General features: G+C 39.5%; 2 protein-coding genes across 2 annotated transcripts in view; both read left to right on the top strand.

Annotated features, from left to right (window-relative positions):
* LOC125237303 (NACHT and WD repeat domain-containing protein 2) overlaps window positions 1-8,016 on the top strand; it is an 84,422-nt gene extending 76,406 nt beyond the window's left edge. Inside the window, exons 29-33 of the mRNA XM_048144293.1 lie at window positions 3,494-3,638; window positions 5,315-5,477; window positions 6,042-6,173; window positions 7,081-7,305; window positions 7,792-8,016. Of these exons, the coding sequence (XP_048000250.1) occupies window positions 3,494-3,638; window positions 5,315-5,477; window positions 6,042-6,173; window positions 7,081-7,305; window positions 7,792-7,936 (810 nt within the window). The 3' untranslated portion in view covers window positions 7,937-8,016. The remainder of the gene's footprint in view (window positions 1-3,493; window positions 3,639-5,314; window positions 5,478-6,041; window positions 6,174-7,080; window positions 7,306-7,791) is intronic.
* A 7,277-nt stretch (window positions 8,017-15,293) lies between these two features.
* Window positions 15,294-19,125, top strand: part of LOC125237302 (NACHT and WD repeat domain-containing protein 2-like) — an 84,682-nt gene continuing 80,850 nt past the window's right edge. Inside the window, exon 1 of the mRNA XM_048144292.1 lies at window positions 15,294-15,365. Coding sequence (XP_048000249.1) covers window positions 15,294-15,365 — 72 coding nt within the window. The remainder of the gene's footprint in view (window positions 15,366-19,125) is intronic.

The following is a 19,125-nucleotide window of genomic DNA, read 5'->3' as shown; positions in this document are numbered from 1 at the left end:
CACCGCCTACAATCTTCTCTGCTTTGCCCAAAGGTTGACTGGTAGAGAATGCCTCATGGCATTAAGTTCGCCTTTTGTACACTAAGTTGTTCTTTTGTGCAATAAAGTTTAAATAAATAAATAAAAATACATAATGCCTTAAGGCATTCTCTACCAGTCAAACACTGGGTCAAAAAGAAACATTTGGTACGTGCAGGCATCGTGACAGAAAACAATAATCAGATATCACTTACTGTACTTCAACTGTTTTGAATAAAAAATAATGGATATTGTTTAAAAAAATCCTTTTTTTTGCTTTTGTTTCTACTTAAAGAAAAAAAAATTGAATCCTAACACAATCATAATAGTCGATATACGTTGAATTATTCGTGGCAAACTTGTTTTTTTATTCAAACTCTCTTTATCCTGCCCCGTTTTCCCTGCTACCCTGTCTATTCACTTTCTCCTGTATGTCTAAAATTTCAACTCGCTATAAGTTCTACGTTTTTACGACTATTTCGTTCCCTCCCGCAAATTTCGTATCATTAAATTGATGCACTCAAAAACATATTTTAATCCAAAAAGGTACAAAAAACCATTTTCATTTTTTCTCATTCACTTCACCCTGACGGTGCCACTTTTTTGAGAACGAACCAACTAGCTTTTACCCGCGGCTTCGCCCGCGTAATAAAAGTATTCATTAAGATTTTCATTTGGATCCTTAGGTTTCTCTGTAGGTATATTTATCTGCGATTATTTCGATTGCACATAATACTTTTGCTTGCAATGATTGTAGAAATATTACACATCGACCACAGCGTAGGTAATTCTATATACGCTGGGGAAACCTTTATAAACATCCCACATAGCCCGTATTTCGAGTATTTCGACACTATGATCGGTGGGTAAAAAGTACTTTTTTCTATTATCCCTTAAATTTTTTTACATTTTGCTTATACTTATCGCAAACGTAATCTTCAAGCAAGCAAACAACGATCGTCTTAGAGCACATTGATTGTAAGAGACCGCCGACCGATTATCCGTATCCCTCTAACGATACCCATATTATTATATTATTTATTGTAATGTGTGTGTTCCTATGTACATTTCTGAGGTTGTGCAATAAAGTGGATTTGTATTGTATTGTATTGTATCCATATCCGTATCCGTATCCGTATCGCTATCGCTATCCCTATCCCTATCCCTATCCCTATCCCTATCCCTATCCCTATCCCTATCCCTATCCCTATCCCTATCCCTATCCCTATCCCTATCCCTATCCCTATCCCTATCCCTATCCCTATCCCTATCCCTATCCCTATCCCTATCCCTATCCCTATCCCTATCCCTATCCCTATCCCTATCCCTATCCCTATCCCTATCCCTATCCCTATCCCTATCCCTATCCCTATCCCTATCCCTATCCCTATCCCTATCCCTATCCCTATCCCTATCCCTATCCCTATCCCTATCCCTATCCCTATCCCTATCCCTATCCCTATCCCTATCCCTATCCCTATCCCTATCCCTATCCCTATCCCTATCCCTATCCCTATCCCTATCCCTATCCCTATCCCTATCCCTATCCCTATCCCTATCCCTATCCCTATCCCTATCCCTATCCCTATCCCTATCCCTATCCCTAACCCTATCCCTATCCCTATCCCTATCCCTATCCCTATCCCTATCCCTATCCCTATCCCTATCCCTATCCCTATCCATATCCCTATCCCTATCCCTATCCCAATCCCTATCCCTATCCCTATCCCTATCCCTATCCGTTATCAAGATGTTCAATGATTTCTTATCAAGTGCTAAAATATAAAGTTTCATGGTTTTATCTTTTAAAATTAAGAAATCCCATACAAACTTTCAACCTCTTTTTCAACCCCTTCATCCCTTTTTTCGAAATAAAAAGTAGCCTATGTTCTGTTTCAGGGTCTAAAGATTTTTGTTCCAAATTTCATCAAAATCGGTTGCATGGTTTAAGCGGGAAAGCGTAACAGACAGACGGACAGACAGACAGACAGAGTTACTTTCGCATTTATAATATTAATAGTATGGATTATCTTCATCAAGTTAAAATTTGTATGAAATTACTTTGCACTCTTGTGGATAAAACGCAATTTTGCTATCTGTTTTCGAATAATCAAATGAGCTTTTACAGTCTCGTCTATAATCTATACATATCGAAACTTATTACTTGGGAAGAACGCAGGTCAAAATTGAATACAGGTAAATATATTTACCTTATGTAGCTGACCGTACCAGTTGACGTGGTGAAATTTCTTGTAAATATGTGAAGTACATTTTTTAAGATTGTCGTGTAATTTAGAACAATTCTCGTACATATTTTCTGATTTACAAGAAAGTTGAAAACTGGACTGTTACATAGTGAAATAGATAGCGCCCGCCAGAAAGTATGCTTCCTAGCGGTGACATATACATCACTGTTTTCTTGTAAATACGTGTAGTTATTTTTTTTAAGTATTGGTCAGTTTAGTACAATTCTCGTACATTTTTTTCTGATTCATAAAAAAGCTGAAAACTGGACTGTTACACAGTGAAATAGATAGCGCCCGCCAGAAAGTTTGCTTCCTAGCGGTGACAAATAAATCATTGTTTTCTTGTAAATACGCGTAGGTAGTTATTTTTTTTAAAGTATCGGACAGCTTAGTACAATTCTCGTACATTTTTTCTGATTCATAAAAAAGCTGAAAACTGGACTGTTACATAGTGAAATAGATAGCGCCCGCCAGAAAGTATGCTCTCTAGCGGTGACATATTGATCATTGTTTTCTTGTAAATGCGTTTAGTACATTTTTTTTAAATTAGCGTACAATTTAGAACAATTTTCGTACAATTTTTTCATGTAGCTTTGGATACCATACGATACCATGTCACCGCTAGAAAGTATGACACAATATTTTCATAATGTGACATGAATTCTAAGAACAAATTAAATTACTTTCATAGAAAAAATTTTAACTTGTTATTTTAAGTAGTAACACTACTATTATGTTCTAAACATTAAATAAATGTCATATACAAAGAAAAAGTGACCAAAGCCTCCAGTGCTCCGAGCTGGAATCGAACCAGCGTACTCCGCTTACCGGGCGAATGCCAGAACCACTCGGCTATCGGTCCACGAAAGCAAGGGTCGAAATTTCTAAGTATATGACATTTCCGAAGGCTCGTGGCGCCCTCTGGCCATCCCTGAGGTAGAACAGTATGGTTCGACCTCCTAGCCGAATCAACTCAGGTGATTACAAGCTAGCGAAGAGAGATGGCGCTGCCATTAACACTCTAATGTCATATACTTAGAAATTTCGACCCTTGCTTTCGTGGACCGATAGCCGAGTGGTTCTGACATGAATTGTTTAAATAACACATGGATTTAGCCAGTATCTCATGTAATAATGAAAATTAAAAACATTTTGACTACAAGTTTGTTCTATTGACGTCGACTTTAGTACAATTGAAGTAGGAAGATTAAATTTTCGTCTATTTTCAGGTAGTTTTCAAAGAGGAGCAGAAAGGTGTGAAGCAAGTGTTATTCCTCGAGGATGGTGCAAAGTTTGTCACGATATCTGTAGAACTGGCCACTGACAATATGGACAACGTTGCCGTTGCTAACATTGTGGCGAGGACAATCCCTGGTATATTTTTAAAGAACTTACTATTTGGTTTCTTTTAGATGTAAGGCTCTATAAGGCGCAGGTTCGCCCACACATGGAGTACTGTTCTCATCTATGGGCAGGGGCACCTCAGTACCAGCTTCTCCCTCTGGACCGCATCCAACGACGAGCGACTCGAATTGTCAACTGCCAGCATATCTCCGATCGGCTAGACCCTTTGGCGCTGCGTAGAGATGTGGCCTCGCTCTGCATTTTCTATCGCATGTATAACGGGGAGTACTCCGAGGAATTGTTCGGATTAATCCCTACCGCTTCTTTCCGCCATCGCCCTACGCGACAACATTTCCATCGTCATCATCTAGATGGCTGGCAGTCCTCAACTGTGCGTTTCTCCAGAAACTTCCGTCCCCGCACAGCTAAACTGTGGAATGAATGCGCGGTATTTCCGGACCGATACGACCTTCAAATCTTCAAGAAAAGAGCGTACACCCATCTTAAAGACCGGCAACGCACCTCCAATACCTCTGGTGTTTCGGGTGTCCATAGGCGGCGGTGATCGCTTACCATCAGGCGACCTGTCTGCTCGTTTGCCTCCTATCCCATAAAAAAAAAGAAGCGCTTGGCATCCGTTGACTCGTTGGATAGACGATCCGGAAGGTTGCGGATCCGACTGGATAAGACTATCTAAGGACCGAGAGAAGTGGCGTACAAGAAGAGAGGCCTGTGCTCAGCAGTGGGCGACAAAACGCTGATATGATGGTGGCCTTTCTTCTTTATTTTATGTTCCAACGAATTATCCTGATGGAGAGACCTAAAAAGTACAAAAACCTAACTTTGTTGAAGTCCGGAAATAAAGAGGCCTTCATTTATTATATAATGCTTTAATGATTCTGATTAGAAATCCCCAGAATCACATAAAATTATTTATTTATTTTGAAAACATGTTTTAAAAACCAGGGTGCCTGGCCACCGTTACAATCCCTTACGCTATTATGATGGAGTGTGTTCGGAACGAGGACAGAAGAAGTGAACTTATGCTTCAAGGCATTAATATTAAAAAACATGATTGCTGTAATAGAATCTTGGCTTTCCCGCAATCAAAGGAAGCGAAGGCTCAGAAGACGAATTATTTTCGTAATATTTAGTATTTTAGTGTAAGAATAACTCCTGATGTGTATCACGGAGCCACAGCGTCTCCTAGACTAAGCCCTACGCGACAACATTTCCATCGCCATCATTTAGATGGCTGGCAGTCCTCAACTGTGCGTTTCTCCAGAAACTTCCTGCCCCGCACAGCTAAACTGTGGAATGAATTGTCGCCTGCGGTATTTCCGGACCGATACGACCTTCAAATCTTCAAGAAAAGAGCGTACACCCATCTTAAAGGCCGGCAACGCACCTCCAACACTTCTGGTGTTTCGGGTGTCCATGGGCGGCGGTGTTCGCTTACCATCAGGCGACCTGTTTGCTCGTTTGCCTCCTATCCCATATAAAAAAAGCTCATTAAATAAAGATTTTAAAAAAAACCCTTACGCTACGGAAGCGTATCTCTCTCCCGCTCTTCTGTAGTGGATCGACAGAGCCAGACTGCCTTTCGGTCGCTTCGAAGCGTCAACAATTGTTACTTCGGCTAGGCCAGTTCTGTATGTCTGAATTTTGCCAAAAATATTTTATAATGAACCCTTTAATTTTGTCAGATGGAGAAAAAATCTACGCAGTTGATTACGAAGTGAGAGGAACAGGATACCGTTCAGCAGTTGTGTCGGCTGATGAGCACCATCTAGTAGCACCAGGAGTGGACAAGTCCTCGAGGGACTGTCTCCACGTTCTTCATTCTAGAACTGGTGCTAGACTACACAGGTAATGATTATTAAGCTGCGGCCTTGACGCTTATATTGACAAAAAAGTGGACGTTCTTGAGTTCAAGCTTCCCCGGAGGGGGTATAACCTTTCATATGCTTAGGATCAGATCTGCTCTCTTTAGTTATTCTTAATCATTCACGCTATTTGAAACTTTTTTAACAGCACATACGGAAGGTTGATGATTCTTATAAAACACATTATTTTTAAGAATTCTCACTCCAAGACAGTTTTTTCACGGTTTTTAAAGCAAAACTTGCATCCTCCAGCATAAATTTCATAGAAATTACGAGTATAAATACCTCATAATAGTTCATTTTACATCTGACTTTTTTGTTTGTTGACTCAAAAATTTTTGATACTCGTATCACTTGACTCCAGGTTTCGGAAGTTTGTGAGCAAAAAAATATCGAAATATAAGATTTTTTTATAAATAATCTAAGCGAAATTCTGTGCAGATTATTTTGACCACTTCACTTTCTTCTGCTGGTGACTGTCTAATCTATAAAGATTTTTTTAAATCTTTTTTCTTCTCGAAATAATATCTTAACTCTTGTTTTCCAGAATCCCGATAAAGAACAGCGGCATAAAAGACATGCAGTCGATAGTGGCGCTCCCACACAAGCCCAACTGGGTGGCCGTCGTCGGCAACGACAAGGCAGCCATACTTGACATCAAGACCAAGAGACTTGTCAGGTAAAACACAAGTATTTAAAATGTCTGAGTCGATCTAGAAGATACACACCAACTCGAGTAGAAAAACACAGCCAACCCATGCGCGGATCCAGGGGGGGGAGGGTCATGACTCCCCTTCCCCCTAGGGCCTAGATTGGCCATACCATGCCATACAAATAAACCACGTGACCCATACAAATAGAAACCGGACTAATTCCAATAAGGCCTAGTTACCCTTCGCGTCGGGTTGGAAAGTCAGTGTCAGTCGCTTTCCTAAAACTAGTACGCCTATTGCCTACGCTTGGGGTTAGTTATCAAAGCCCCAGGCTCCCATGGGGTGTAGCAAATGCCGGGATAACGCTAGATGATGATTAGTGCAACAGTAACAGTTGCGTTTCAATCACTCACCTTATGTATGTAAGTCCCAATTGAGTCCAAGAATGTCCGTAGTCACACCTCGGACCCTGTCGATCAAAATATATGAAAGAGGCGCGTTCCTAGCACACAGCCTAAGCTCGTGTAAGTGAACGCGTATTACGCTTGTATGAGTGAAATATAACAGGTCTATTAAATATTGAAATACAGGAATGTGAATCGCAGGCGTAACAGTTACGCCGTGTCTTGCGTGGGCGACGGTCGCGCGACCGTCGCCGTCGCGTCTCATACTTCCATATCGATAAGGTTTGATTTCGTATGCGTCGCATCGCCGTCGCGCGACCGTCGCCCACGCAACCCCCGTCGTTAAACTTTTTCGATAACGAACCAACTCACATTTGTGGGCCTTTTAGGCACTGGTTCCACCGCGAGCTAGTTAACTATGAGCTATCGGCTATAAAAACGAACAAAAGGTACTCTATTATACTGTGCTACAGTCGAGGCCAACAATTCTTTTTTACTGGTATTTCTAAAGAGTGTATTTTAAATGCAGATTCGTCCCTCGCTGGAACGGCGCTTGCACCCGCGACGGCAAGTTCGGTCTCTGCGCCCCTTCCCGCGGCGGCCTTGACCTCATCGAGCTAAAGAGAGGCACCTCCGTCCAACAGCTCATCTCCAGAGCCGCTGAGGGTGTCTTCTCTATCATTACCATGTTTAGTTCCGATGACCAGTACGTCTTTTACTATCACAGTGGGAGGAAGACGCTCAGGGTTTTTAGGTAAGAATTCGTCATTCTGTTTTCTTCTTTCTAATTTGCTCTTACTACTGCCTCTTAATTTGCTTCTTCTTTGACTATTTGATCTTCTACTAATACTGTTAAATTGTCTCTTAAGATCCTTCCTTTTTGGCTTCTTTTATCAGAGAAACTTCCTTTTGATCTTTTTCCTTTTCCATATAATATTTGCTTTTAACTGCTGTTTTATAGACGGCTACGAATGATTTCTCTTGGACATGTTACTTAGTTTTGTTACTTATTCTCTGTTTTGTGATTTTTGGTGCATTCTCTTTAACATTATCATTGACTTGTTTTCGTTGTAGGTAGTTAGTATTGTTATCAAACAATGCGATATGCGATACACCTAAATACCATCGTTTTCAAGTTGGTTAATTTAATCCAATCATCATAAAAGCGTTAGGTACTCGCATGGTCCTTTCTGGATCAAATAATACAATGAAGTTTTTAACAATTTACATTTGATTCCAGAACTATAGACGGGAAAGCAGTAGCTGAGTATCGAGCTCCAGCCGAAGTGACGGGCGTTGCCAGCGCTCATGGCGGCAAAACTGTTGCTATAGCTTCTCAAGACGGATGCCTTACTATACTTAACATCGAAGATCCACATGCATAGATCATTCATCCACATTGCCTGAAAACTTGCCTCTTCTACCAATCTATCTTGACCAACATGGCATACGGTACCGAGACATGGACGCTCAGTAAGAAGGCTGTGCATAAGATAAGATTAGCACAGAGATCCATGGAGCATGCCATGTACAGTATCAAGATTGAAGATCGAGTGAGAAATACTGAGATCCGTCGTCGCACCAAGGTGCAAGATGTACATACATACATATAATCACGCCTGTATCCCATAAAGGGGTAGGCAGAGCACATGAACTACTAAGTTTCAGTGCCACTCTTGGCAAAAAGGGGTTGAAAGAAATCAAAATTGTGACATTGCAGTGACAGGTTGCCAGCCTCTCTCCTACGCCACAATTTAACCCATATCCCACAGTCGACTTCTACGACACCCAGGAAGGGGGTGGTGAAATTCTTAACCCGTGCAAGATGTGGGTTTTGCTATTACCTGACTAAAATGGACTTGTGCGGGACATTTTGGTAGTAGGCATAGTGAAATTAGTGAACTAATCTTAACGAAATAAAGGTCTTATACATGTAAGAATTGCGTTGCGTTTGTTGACTCTTTGGGTCGACGACATCCGGAAAATTGCAGGTGGATGGGACTATCTCACAGACCTATAATTTCGCTTACGCTTAAAGACCGAAGCGTGCAAAAAAGAAGTTATCACGTATATGATCATCCTATAAGTGGAAAAGAGGCAGACTACAAACACAGTATAATAAAGAGTACTATCGTACAGTATGGCCACTCCCGCTCCCCGCTGAAAGTGCCGCCCACCCCCTCTTGGTTACTTCACAGTTACCGCCTGTCAAAAACGCGAACAGTCGACCTGTCATATCTCACTCATACAAGCATAGTACGCGTTCGCCTACACAAGCTTAGACTGTGTGCTAGGAACGCGCCTCTTTCATATATTTGATCGCCAGTGTCCGAGGTGTGCTACAAATGAAAAAACGTGACCATTTCTGATGACAGCCAGCGGCCGTTAGCGGCCTACTTTAATTTAAGTGAACTGATTAATCGGACCTTTCAGTACAAACAGTTGTATTTAGAGGATTCAAAGATTAAAAGATTATAATTTTTTCAACATAGGTAAGTTACAAGAACCGAAGGGAGACCTATGCTCAGCAGTGGGCGATTAATGGCTGAAATGATGATGATGATGATGATGATGAAGTTACAAGATGTTCAATAATCTATAGGACTCTCTTTATGTACGCCACTTGTCCACAAATCTCGAGCTAGTCCATAGAAGTAGGATGACAAAGAACAACCGTTGAATATCAAAAGTGAGAACAAAACTGGACCAATGTCAAGTGTCATTAGTTTATCATTAGTAATATTAAATTCAGAAATTATGTATGATAATGTGAATAATTTACTTTTCTAACTGCTTAATCGAAACGGAAATCACCCACTGTATCCTCTAAATTCAAATACGATGAATCCGTTAACTTAAATTGAGTAGGCCGCTAGCGGCCGCTGCTGTCATCAAAAATCGTGTCAAAAATGGTCACGTTTTTTCATTTGTAGTCTGCCTCTTTTGCACTCAGGGCCGGATTAAGAGTAGAGCGAGTGGAGCGGCCGCTCTAGGCGCCACATGGCAAGGGGGCGCCAAAATCGAGAATGTGGAAAAATCCATACAAAAATGGCGCGCACATATGACAAAATGGCGAGAGGAGTCGGGAATGAATCCGCTATCGAAAAATCTAGATTTGTATTTCAGATTAAGTGGAATGTTGCACCACATTGCCAACATATACCAACATTCATAAGGGCGCTGTTGCTAGGGCGCTGTAAAAAGAGGATTCTAGCCCTTGACGAACCACATTGTTGTGCGGCGAACGACAAAGTTACGTCGCTATCCAAATGCAAAAATACGAGTCTACCCGACAGTCCAAAGCGGAGTTCCTCATAAAGCCAAAGGCGCAAAACGTTTCATAAAGGCAATTTTGTGAGTCCCAGCAGATGGTGAGCGAATTTCAAAGCACTAAGATTACTTAGTGGCAAAATAACGAAATGGGTATCCCGACGGTGACGATCGAGTCCGCAGTTAATCTCTTAATTAACTCTTAGTATTATAAAAATAATAGTGATGGGGAAATATAAGGCCTAAAAGTCGGGAACATAGGCTCCCTGTGAAGTCAAAATACCCCAAAATATGTCAAAGACCGCAGCTCTGCAGAACATAAAAGCTTGAAAGTTCGCGGATACCCCGCTGGCGGGTTGTCTTCATAAATCGAGTAAAAAAATCGCGCTCGCTTCGCTCGCGCATACTATTTATATGTTCTCTTTTAGTTACTTAGAAAAAAATCCGAATGTGCTTTCCTGACTTAGCCACTATAGTGCTCCGGTTAGTTATTTTATGTATTTACATGATATCCACGTTCAGCCACACGTAACTATGCTAGGGTACGACTACGAAAGTTCAACCCTTTCGTACTCTGTATCTGTATGATGAAATCCTGATGAAATAAATAACACAAGCGACTTTTAAGACTTATATTAAATAAGAAAAACAAATTAAATTACACAGTAGTAATGACACGGCAAATTAGCTAGGCAGAGAGAGAGTTTTCGACAAGCACGAAAGTTATGCCGACAACATTGCAGTGATAGTTTATGCAGGGGTTTGCGTCCACACTTCAACATCCTCCACTGGACGCAAACCCATTGCTTTAGTAAAAGCCTTATGCTTTGGTTGATGCAGCGCCTTGGTCAATACGTCAGCCACCATATCTTCAGACTTCATGTATTTGACCACAATTTGTTTGGTAGCTATCTTTTCCCTCACGAAGTGATACCGGACATCTATGTGTTTGCTTCTAGCACGGAATGCCTCAGTACCTGAAATGCTAATTGCACTTTGGTTATCACAAAATATGGTTATAGGTGATTGTGCGAGCTCTGGCCAGAAGTCATCTTGTAACTGCTTTAACCAGAGTCCTTCTTGTACAGCTGCAGACAACGACATGTATTCCGCTTCTGTCGTTGATAATGCAATAGTTGGTTGACGTTTCGAACACCAACTTATGGCAGCACCCTGAAAAATAAATGTGTACCCAGTACACGATCTTCGGTCTTCAGTGTTACCGGCCCAATCGGCGTCGCAGTAACCAGTGATATTTTCATTATTACAATTAAAGGTCAATTTGTAATTAATTGTAGCCTTCAAGTATCTTAGGACCCTCTTCAGCGTCGTCCAGTGTTGAGCCGTAGGCTGACTATTGAATCTACTCAATGAATTGACAATGTATGCTATGTCGGGTCTGGTCCGGTACCTGTATGGTTAAATCACCACAACATTCAACATGTAATTTTTGGTTGTTAGCAATTGTTATGTTATTAATAGGCGGAGCTCTCACATTTTCTAACCATTCTCGGTGCACTGTTGAATGATTGGAGCAACCAGAGTCTACATACCAGTTAATATTATTATTTGACTACATGGCTGAAAATGCTGCGACGAAACCACAATTATCTTTATTATTTTTAGCCTCTGATTTGTTCTTTTTGTGCCAACAATTCTTGCTCAAATGCCCATGCTTATTGCATGAAAAACAGCGTGGCCCCTTAGGTTTGTTCTGAGACGGAGATGAATTACTCTTAATATATCTGTTTCTGGAGTTTGTGTAAAAAGCGGTAGCATCAGTACTTTTAACTTCTTGCATGAGTTTTGTCTTTATCATATCTGCGCTAATTTTTACACCCGAACTCTCTATCCCCATTATCATGGGCTTGTACTCATCCGGCAAACCTGCTAACATAAGTGTCCCGAGCCACTCATCATCTACTTTAAATGATATATTTCGCAACTTGTGCGCTGCAGACATTAATTTATTCACATAATCTTCTACACTACTACTGTTTTCTAAGGTTGTATTTGTCAAGTCTTTTAATAAACCAACTTTCCGTAACAAACCGGAGTCTTGAAATGCTTGTGTTAAATTGTCCCATACCTCTTTTGCCGACTTTGCGTCTTGTATATGAACATACAACATGGGATCCACTAAGAGTATAAGCTTTGATTTTGCCTTTAAATCTTTCTTAGTATCTGTTTCTGTACCTTGAACACAGTCCCAAAGTTCCTCATGTTGGAGATAGGCTTGGACGGCAAAACTCCAACTTGTCCAATTGTCACGGCCTGTGAGCTTATCTATGGCCATCATATGACTGTTTGATGCCATCTTTTACAACTTTTTAAGCTGAAAAGCTGAAAAAAATAACTCCGGCGAACGAAACTATTCTCGACTTTTGAGGTTAATTTTGACGCGATATACTTTTTATTGTTTTGGAACAAACACTTAATATTTCTCGAAACTAACTTTAACAGGTAGGGAGAGGCCCAATAACCTGATGAAATAAATAACACAAGCGACTTTTAAGACTTATATTAAATAAGAAAAACAAATTAAATTACACAGTAATGTAATGTATGTATGTACTAGATTGGAAGGGGAAAATAACTTTTTCCCCTCACTAGCTCGGAAACACGTGTTTTGTCCTTTAATACCAGCGGGTAAAAACGCATTTTATCCATTAGTGGGTAAAGTAATTTGACCTTGAATAAAGTCAAATTAACTGCTTTTAAATTGATACAAGTAGGTGAATCTAGTAATAAAGATGATTTACCACCTGTGGAACTCCTGGAAGCAGCGATAAACGCATTTTTTGCGTTGTAGTTTCCTCGCTGTAGTGAGGGGAAAAGTTTTGTGTTACACTCGGGTGCAAATGTATTTTACTTCTCGTGTGTTAAAAAACTCGCAAGTTCAGGATTCTATTCTCGAACCACTCGCTTTGCTCGTGGTTCAACTATAGAATCCTTTCAATTCCACACTCGGCGTTAAAATACAACTTTGCCCCCTTGTATAACAAATAACTATTGTCCGACCGCAGCTACCTTATCCATAATGAATCAGGTAATAAGGCCTCGCAGGTGTCTCTAACTAAAGAAAATTTAACCGATATTGATTTTTGAAAACTTTAGTTAAACTTAATCTTATTACGAGTAGATAAGGTGTAAAAGAGAGCTGATTGGTTAAGGTTTTAGATTCAAATATAAAAAATAGGTAACTGGTTGTTAAAATTGTAGAAGGCGACTTTTTGAAAAAGCATATATGCTGATATGTCTTTTTGCAATCTATGAAACTCAATCTTTATGTTTTTAAGTCATTTTGTACTGCTTAATTGAGGAGTGTCTTTTCAAAAGGGCTTATTTCCACTTTGTACTTTTTTTGGGAAATCGAGAAAAACATAATTCAACGGTATTGATTTTGAAATTAATATTTAATTTGCAAAATTGTAATATTATAAGTTGACGTTAATGCTATGATTACACCAAACGTAACATGTGTACCTAAATAAATATGTAATTACCATATGTTTTTGAGAATTAAGCACTTTTGATGCGAACTTTTGGGAATTAAGCCCTTTTGTTGTGGCCTTGTAGCGTAAATGTTATTATTTTAAAAAAGTTTTACTTTATTTTTGGATTTTGTATTAAGTTAGTTGATATCAATGTTGTTGTACTACATACATTGGTTTATCCACATAAATAATCATTACACATTTTTCAAAATGTGTTCTAAACTTTGATGTTACTCTTTTTTTTAAAGATCAAGGCGAGACTTTTTGAGCTTTAATCTCAAAACAACACGTAATTTTCTATACTAAAAAGAACTGCATTCATAGTTAAGGCGAGCTCTCCAAGTTTGCCAAAATAGCATGGAAAGAAGCATGTTGCATATAAAACTTAAAGATAGAATAAAGTTGGATACCATTAGAAAAAGAACAAAGATAACTGACGTAAATCAGACAATGAAGCGACTAAAATGGAAATGGACTGGCCACATGCTCCGAGATAAAAGAGAAAAATGGTCTAAGGACATAACATCATGGTACCCAAGAGATGGCAAAAGGAAGGATGGCGGACAAAAAATGAGATGGGAAAATGAATTCAGAAAGGTAGCTGGAGCCTTGTGGAGAAGACAAGCTCTAGACAGAGAAACATGGAGAAATATGGGAGAGGCCTATGCCAAAGGCAACCAGACTAAACGTCTGCGGAGAAAGGCTAGCAGTAAGCAGTAAGTAAGCATTCATAGTTAAAAAAAGAAAAAATGGAAATAAGCCCTTTTGAAAAGACACTCCTCAATTATTAGTACCTATGTAAGTTTTATATTTTCTTGGTTGCAATCAAGGATTATTTATATAGGACTAGCTTTTGCCCGCAGCTTAGCTCGCGTTAGAAAGAGATAAAAAGTATTCTCAATAAATGTGCGAATAACTCGAAATTTTTAAAACTTTTCTTTGGTACAATGCTATTTGTAGCACATGAACTTTGCCTTTCAAATAGCTATTAAACGCTTATTTGTTCCAATGATACAGAGGACTTTTCACCTTACCCTGTTTTTCATCTTACCCAACTTTACCCTAAAATTTAATCATTTTCCTGAAATGTATATGACTCCGATTTGAATGTAAATCGGGCGATTGCTTCTTGGAACATTGAAAAAGAATTAGGTACGGATCATAAAACAATTAAGGGGAAGTCAACCTGTTGACAAAATAGTACATTACGATACAAGTGTGAAAAAAAGGAAGTTCGAAACGAGTGGCGATAAATTAAAACACACCGAAGGGAGTGTTTTAAATCGACACGAGTTACGAATTTCCTTTTCGCACGTGTATCGTTCGACGTTTTTCAGTACAGAAGGGCCTCTGAAGTTTCGACCTGGCACTTCTCGCACTAGTGCGTAAAAAGAACACCATCTGTACTAAAAAAAATGATTTAAACTTTATACTGTACTAGCTTTTGCCCGCGGCTTCACTCGCGTTAGAAAGCGACAAAAAGTAGCTTATGTCACTCTCCATCCCTTCAACTATCTCCGATTAAAAAATCACGTCAATTCGTCACTCCGTTTTTCCGCGAAAGACGGACAAACAAACAGACACACACACTTTCCCATTTATAATATTAGTATAGGTATATATCAAAGACATAATTATGTAACTTCGTATACATAGAGTATAGACAGATAAAGTCTAAGAAAAAAACGTACCTCAAAACCATACATAAAATGGTATGGTGACCAAGATGTTTAAGTTAGTTTTAAAATTATAGCAGCTTTTGGAATATAGTTAGGTGTTTTAAAGCTTCTTATTTTGCACGTACAGTAACTAAATGTTCCATTAAATATAGGTAAAACTATAGGCAAAACAGAAACGAATGAGGTGCCACGAAATGGCCCCATGACTTCCAGCGCTGATCTTCCAATGAGTCCATCAAGTGACAAAAATTCAGGGACAGAACAAAAACAAAACACATAAGTACAATCAAAGACAAATGGAGCGCGCCATGCTCGGTATCAAGATTCAAGATCGGGTGAGGAATGCCGAGATCCGTCGTCGCACCAAGGTGCTAGACGTGGGCTTCGTCATTACCAAACTAAAATGGAGTTGGGCGGGACATGTTGCTAGGCAGAGTGATGGCAGATGGACTAAAATGTTAACCGCTCACAGATGTAAGAAGCGCTTGGCATCCGGTAGCTCGTTGGGTGGACGACATCCGGAAAATTACGGGTCACAACACAACTGGATGAGACTAGCTCAGGACCGGGACAAGTGGCATACTAGAAGACAGTAGGCCTATGCTCAGCAGTGGGCGATAAAGGGCTGATATGATGATGATGAAAGTCAAATTTAACTCCGTATAAACGGATAAAGTCTAAGAAGAAAACGTACCTCAAAGCCCTAGAGAAAAAGGTATATAGATGGCGTTGCACCTTTGGGGAACGCTCGGCTAGATGGCGATAATATTAATGTTTGACATTTTAATCTATATCAAGCTAACAATATGGGCCAAATTGTCAAGACTGAGGTTCAAAAGTTTTAAGCTTGTGTCAAGAGATGGCAGTCTATGCACTATGATTACACATTTTACTTTGACAGTAACTCTCGATCCTCTTCGGTACAATACAATAAAAGTCAAACAGCTGCCCCTTAAGTTAAATGAGAATCAGAATCGGATCAACTGAATGTTTTATATCCGATCGACGTGCTCGCAGATTTTCCTAGAAATGCCTCAGAACAGAATATTAATAAAAACTTCCCGATACCTCTACCACGAGTTCTATACTTGAGTTTTTATATTTAAAAAAATACGAGCGGTAAAGCCCGCCAACGATACTTCAAAAAGGAAATAAGTTTTTTTGTGAATATTTCATTTTTGACACAAGCTTCTATCGCCGATTGTACCTTTCTTTCAACAGTACATAAAAGGTAACTGTTCCTTGTTAGTGCCCTCTACCTATCCTTTTTGGAAATGCAAGCGTGAGTTTAATGTGTGTATTATGTTGGTTCAAATAAGTATATACTAACCGTTTGGCAGCGCTGTTCGCTTTCTCCATACAAATAATGTAATTTTCCGTGAAAACGTCGAAAACTCGCGGTATGACCCCGGGTTTTGGGAAATGACAATTTCGGGTTGTTTCTTGTTAAAAAGGATTTATTTTTAAGCTGTTTGATGAGTTTAAACTGTTTAAGATCTGAGAAACTTTTCGGTCGGTTGTGCAATATTTTTGATAGGAAAGATTATTTTTTGTAATTCTTTAGAAGTTATAGGAAATTTTTGGACCGGATAAAGGAAATTATTTTTAGGGTACTACTTTTGGTTTTTGTTGGTACGAACTAAATAGAAATAGTATAAACTTATTTAAATTAATTATGTTTAGATTTAAATTAGCTTTTGACGTAAATGTCGTACAACGACTCGTAGGAGTATAAATGTAGTTCGTGGGAGCGATTGAACGAGATCGGAGCGCCTAACTTCAAACTCGTATAAATGTGTCGCCTAACTTCAAACTCGGGTAAATCAATTCTGCTTTAAGGTTGATTATGTAGAAAAATATATATAATCTGAAAAAAAATCAACCTTATAGCAGAACGGATTACCAGAATTTGAAGGTAAGTGAGACAAATGTGGCGTTCTCAAGCAAAAGCTCAGCCAATAGATGACGTGCTAATCATTAGATTTATATTGACCAGGACCGTGATTACTTTTTGATTTTTGACCTACCGATATTTCGACGCAGTTGCATGCATCATGATCACGGAAAACTGAAGAACGCGGGTGGATGTCGAAAAAAGGTACGGTGACCTAGATGGCCGAAACACCTTTGGGGGACGCTCGGCTAGATGGCGCTAATATTAATATTTGACATTTTAACACAATATCAAGCTAAGAATATGGCCCAAATTGTCAAAACTGAGGTTCAAAAGTTTTTTAGCCTGTGTCGAGAGATGGCAATGTATGCACTGTGATTACACATTTTACTTTGACAGTAACTCTCTATAATACTCGATCCTCTTTGCCTATATGAATAATCCTTGGTTAAAGAAATGTGAATTTCTCTAGTCATTGGTGGTCTGTAACTGGCATGTATCAAAGTAAACTATTAAAAACAAAGCTTCTATAAATACTCGACACGTGCGTCCGTTTCCGTTCCGTGTTTACAAGTGCACTATTTGTGGATTACAAACACCGCACTTGCTAGTTAAAGAATGTACACGGTGTATGAGGCACAAGTAAGAACCACGCATTTCTGAGGTGAAAATAAGGTAAAGAGGATCAAGTATTATAGAGAGTTACTGTCGAAGTAAAATATGTAATCACAGTGCATATGCTGCCATCTCTTGACACAGGCTTAATACATTTGAACCATTGGCAATTTGGCCCACATTCTTAGCTTGATATGTTTTACATACATACAATCACGCCTGTATCCCATAAAGGGGTAGGCAGAGCACATAAAACTAGTAAAGCTTCAGGTCCACTTTTGGCAAATAAGGGGTTAAAATAAAACGAAACTGTGACATTGCAGTGACAGGTTGCCAGCCTCTCGCCTACGCCACAATTTAACCCATATCCCATAGTCGCCTTCTACGACACCCACGGGAAGAAAGGGGGTGGTGAAATTCTTAACCCGTCACCACACAGGCACCCAGGCAGGCAGGCAGGGGGGATATGTTTTAAAATGTCAAATATCAATATTAGCTGAGTCTACCCCAAAGGTGTAATGCCTTTTTAGGGTTCCGTAGTCAACTAGGAAGCCTTATAGTTTCGCCATGTCTGTCTGTCCGTCCGTCCGTCCGTCCGTCCGTCCGTCCGTCCGTCCGTCCGTCCGTCCGCGGATAATCTCAGTAACCGTTAGCACTAGAAAGCTGAAATTTTGTACCAATATGTATGTCAATCACGCCAACAAAGTGCAAAAATAAAAAATGAAGAAAAAAATGTTTTATTAGGGTACCCCCCCCTACATATAAAGTGGGGGCTGACATTTTTTTTTCATTCCAACCCCAACGTGTAATATATTGTTGGATAGGTATTTAAAAATGAATACGGGTTTACTAATAAGATCGTTTTTTGATAATATTAATATTTTCGGAAAAATTCGCTCCTAAAGTTTAAAAAAAAAAAGTGCGTCCCCCCTCTGACTTTTGAACCATAAGTTTCCGAAAAAAAATATGATCTCAAAAAAATCACAAAAGTAGAACTTTCTAAAGACTTTCTAGGAAAATTTTTTAGAACTTGATAGGTTCAGTAGTTTTTGAGAAAAATACGGAAAACTACGGAACCCTACACTGAGCGTGGCCCGACACGCTCTTGGCCGGTTTTTTGTCTATACGGAGTTATACATGTCTTTAAAATAAGGCAAACAAATTATATAGTTTCTGAATTTAGTAGGTACTCTCAATGCTGTTTTAGAGTTCTTGCTCGCTTGCAGCCCAGATCGGCCAGATCCGGATGAATCTCAAGGATGAATGAACTAGCTGATATGCAGACATTAAACGTCGGTAAAATCAGGAAAGTCTCGCAGCTCTGCGCTCTTAGTCTATTTGAAATTGTTCCAGTCTTGGTCACACTTTTGATATTCGAGAGTTCTTCTTTGTCAACCTGTTTAAATGCCTAAGCTGGTACAGTGAGGTACAGTCAGCAGCAGAAGTTCCGGGCAAGGTGTTCACAATGATCCTAACACGCTCTTATTGTTTTAAAAATAAGATCGTGTCAAGTTCATTTTGAAGACCTTGCCCGCTACGCAACTTCTGCTGCTGACTGTATACTGGATGAACATAATATTTATGTATATAACAAACTATCGAGAAATACATATATGCGT

The sequence above is a fragment of the Leguminivora glycinivorella genome, chromosome 21, assembly GCF_023078275.1.
Source record: "Leguminivora glycinivorella isolate SPB_JAAS2020 chromosome 21, LegGlyc_1.1, whole genome shotgun sequence".
Lineage (NCBI taxonomy): Eukaryota > Metazoa > Arthropoda > Insecta > Lepidoptera > Tortricidae > Leguminivora > Leguminivora glycinivorella.
This window is presented reverse-complemented; position numbering and strand designations above follow the sequence as displayed.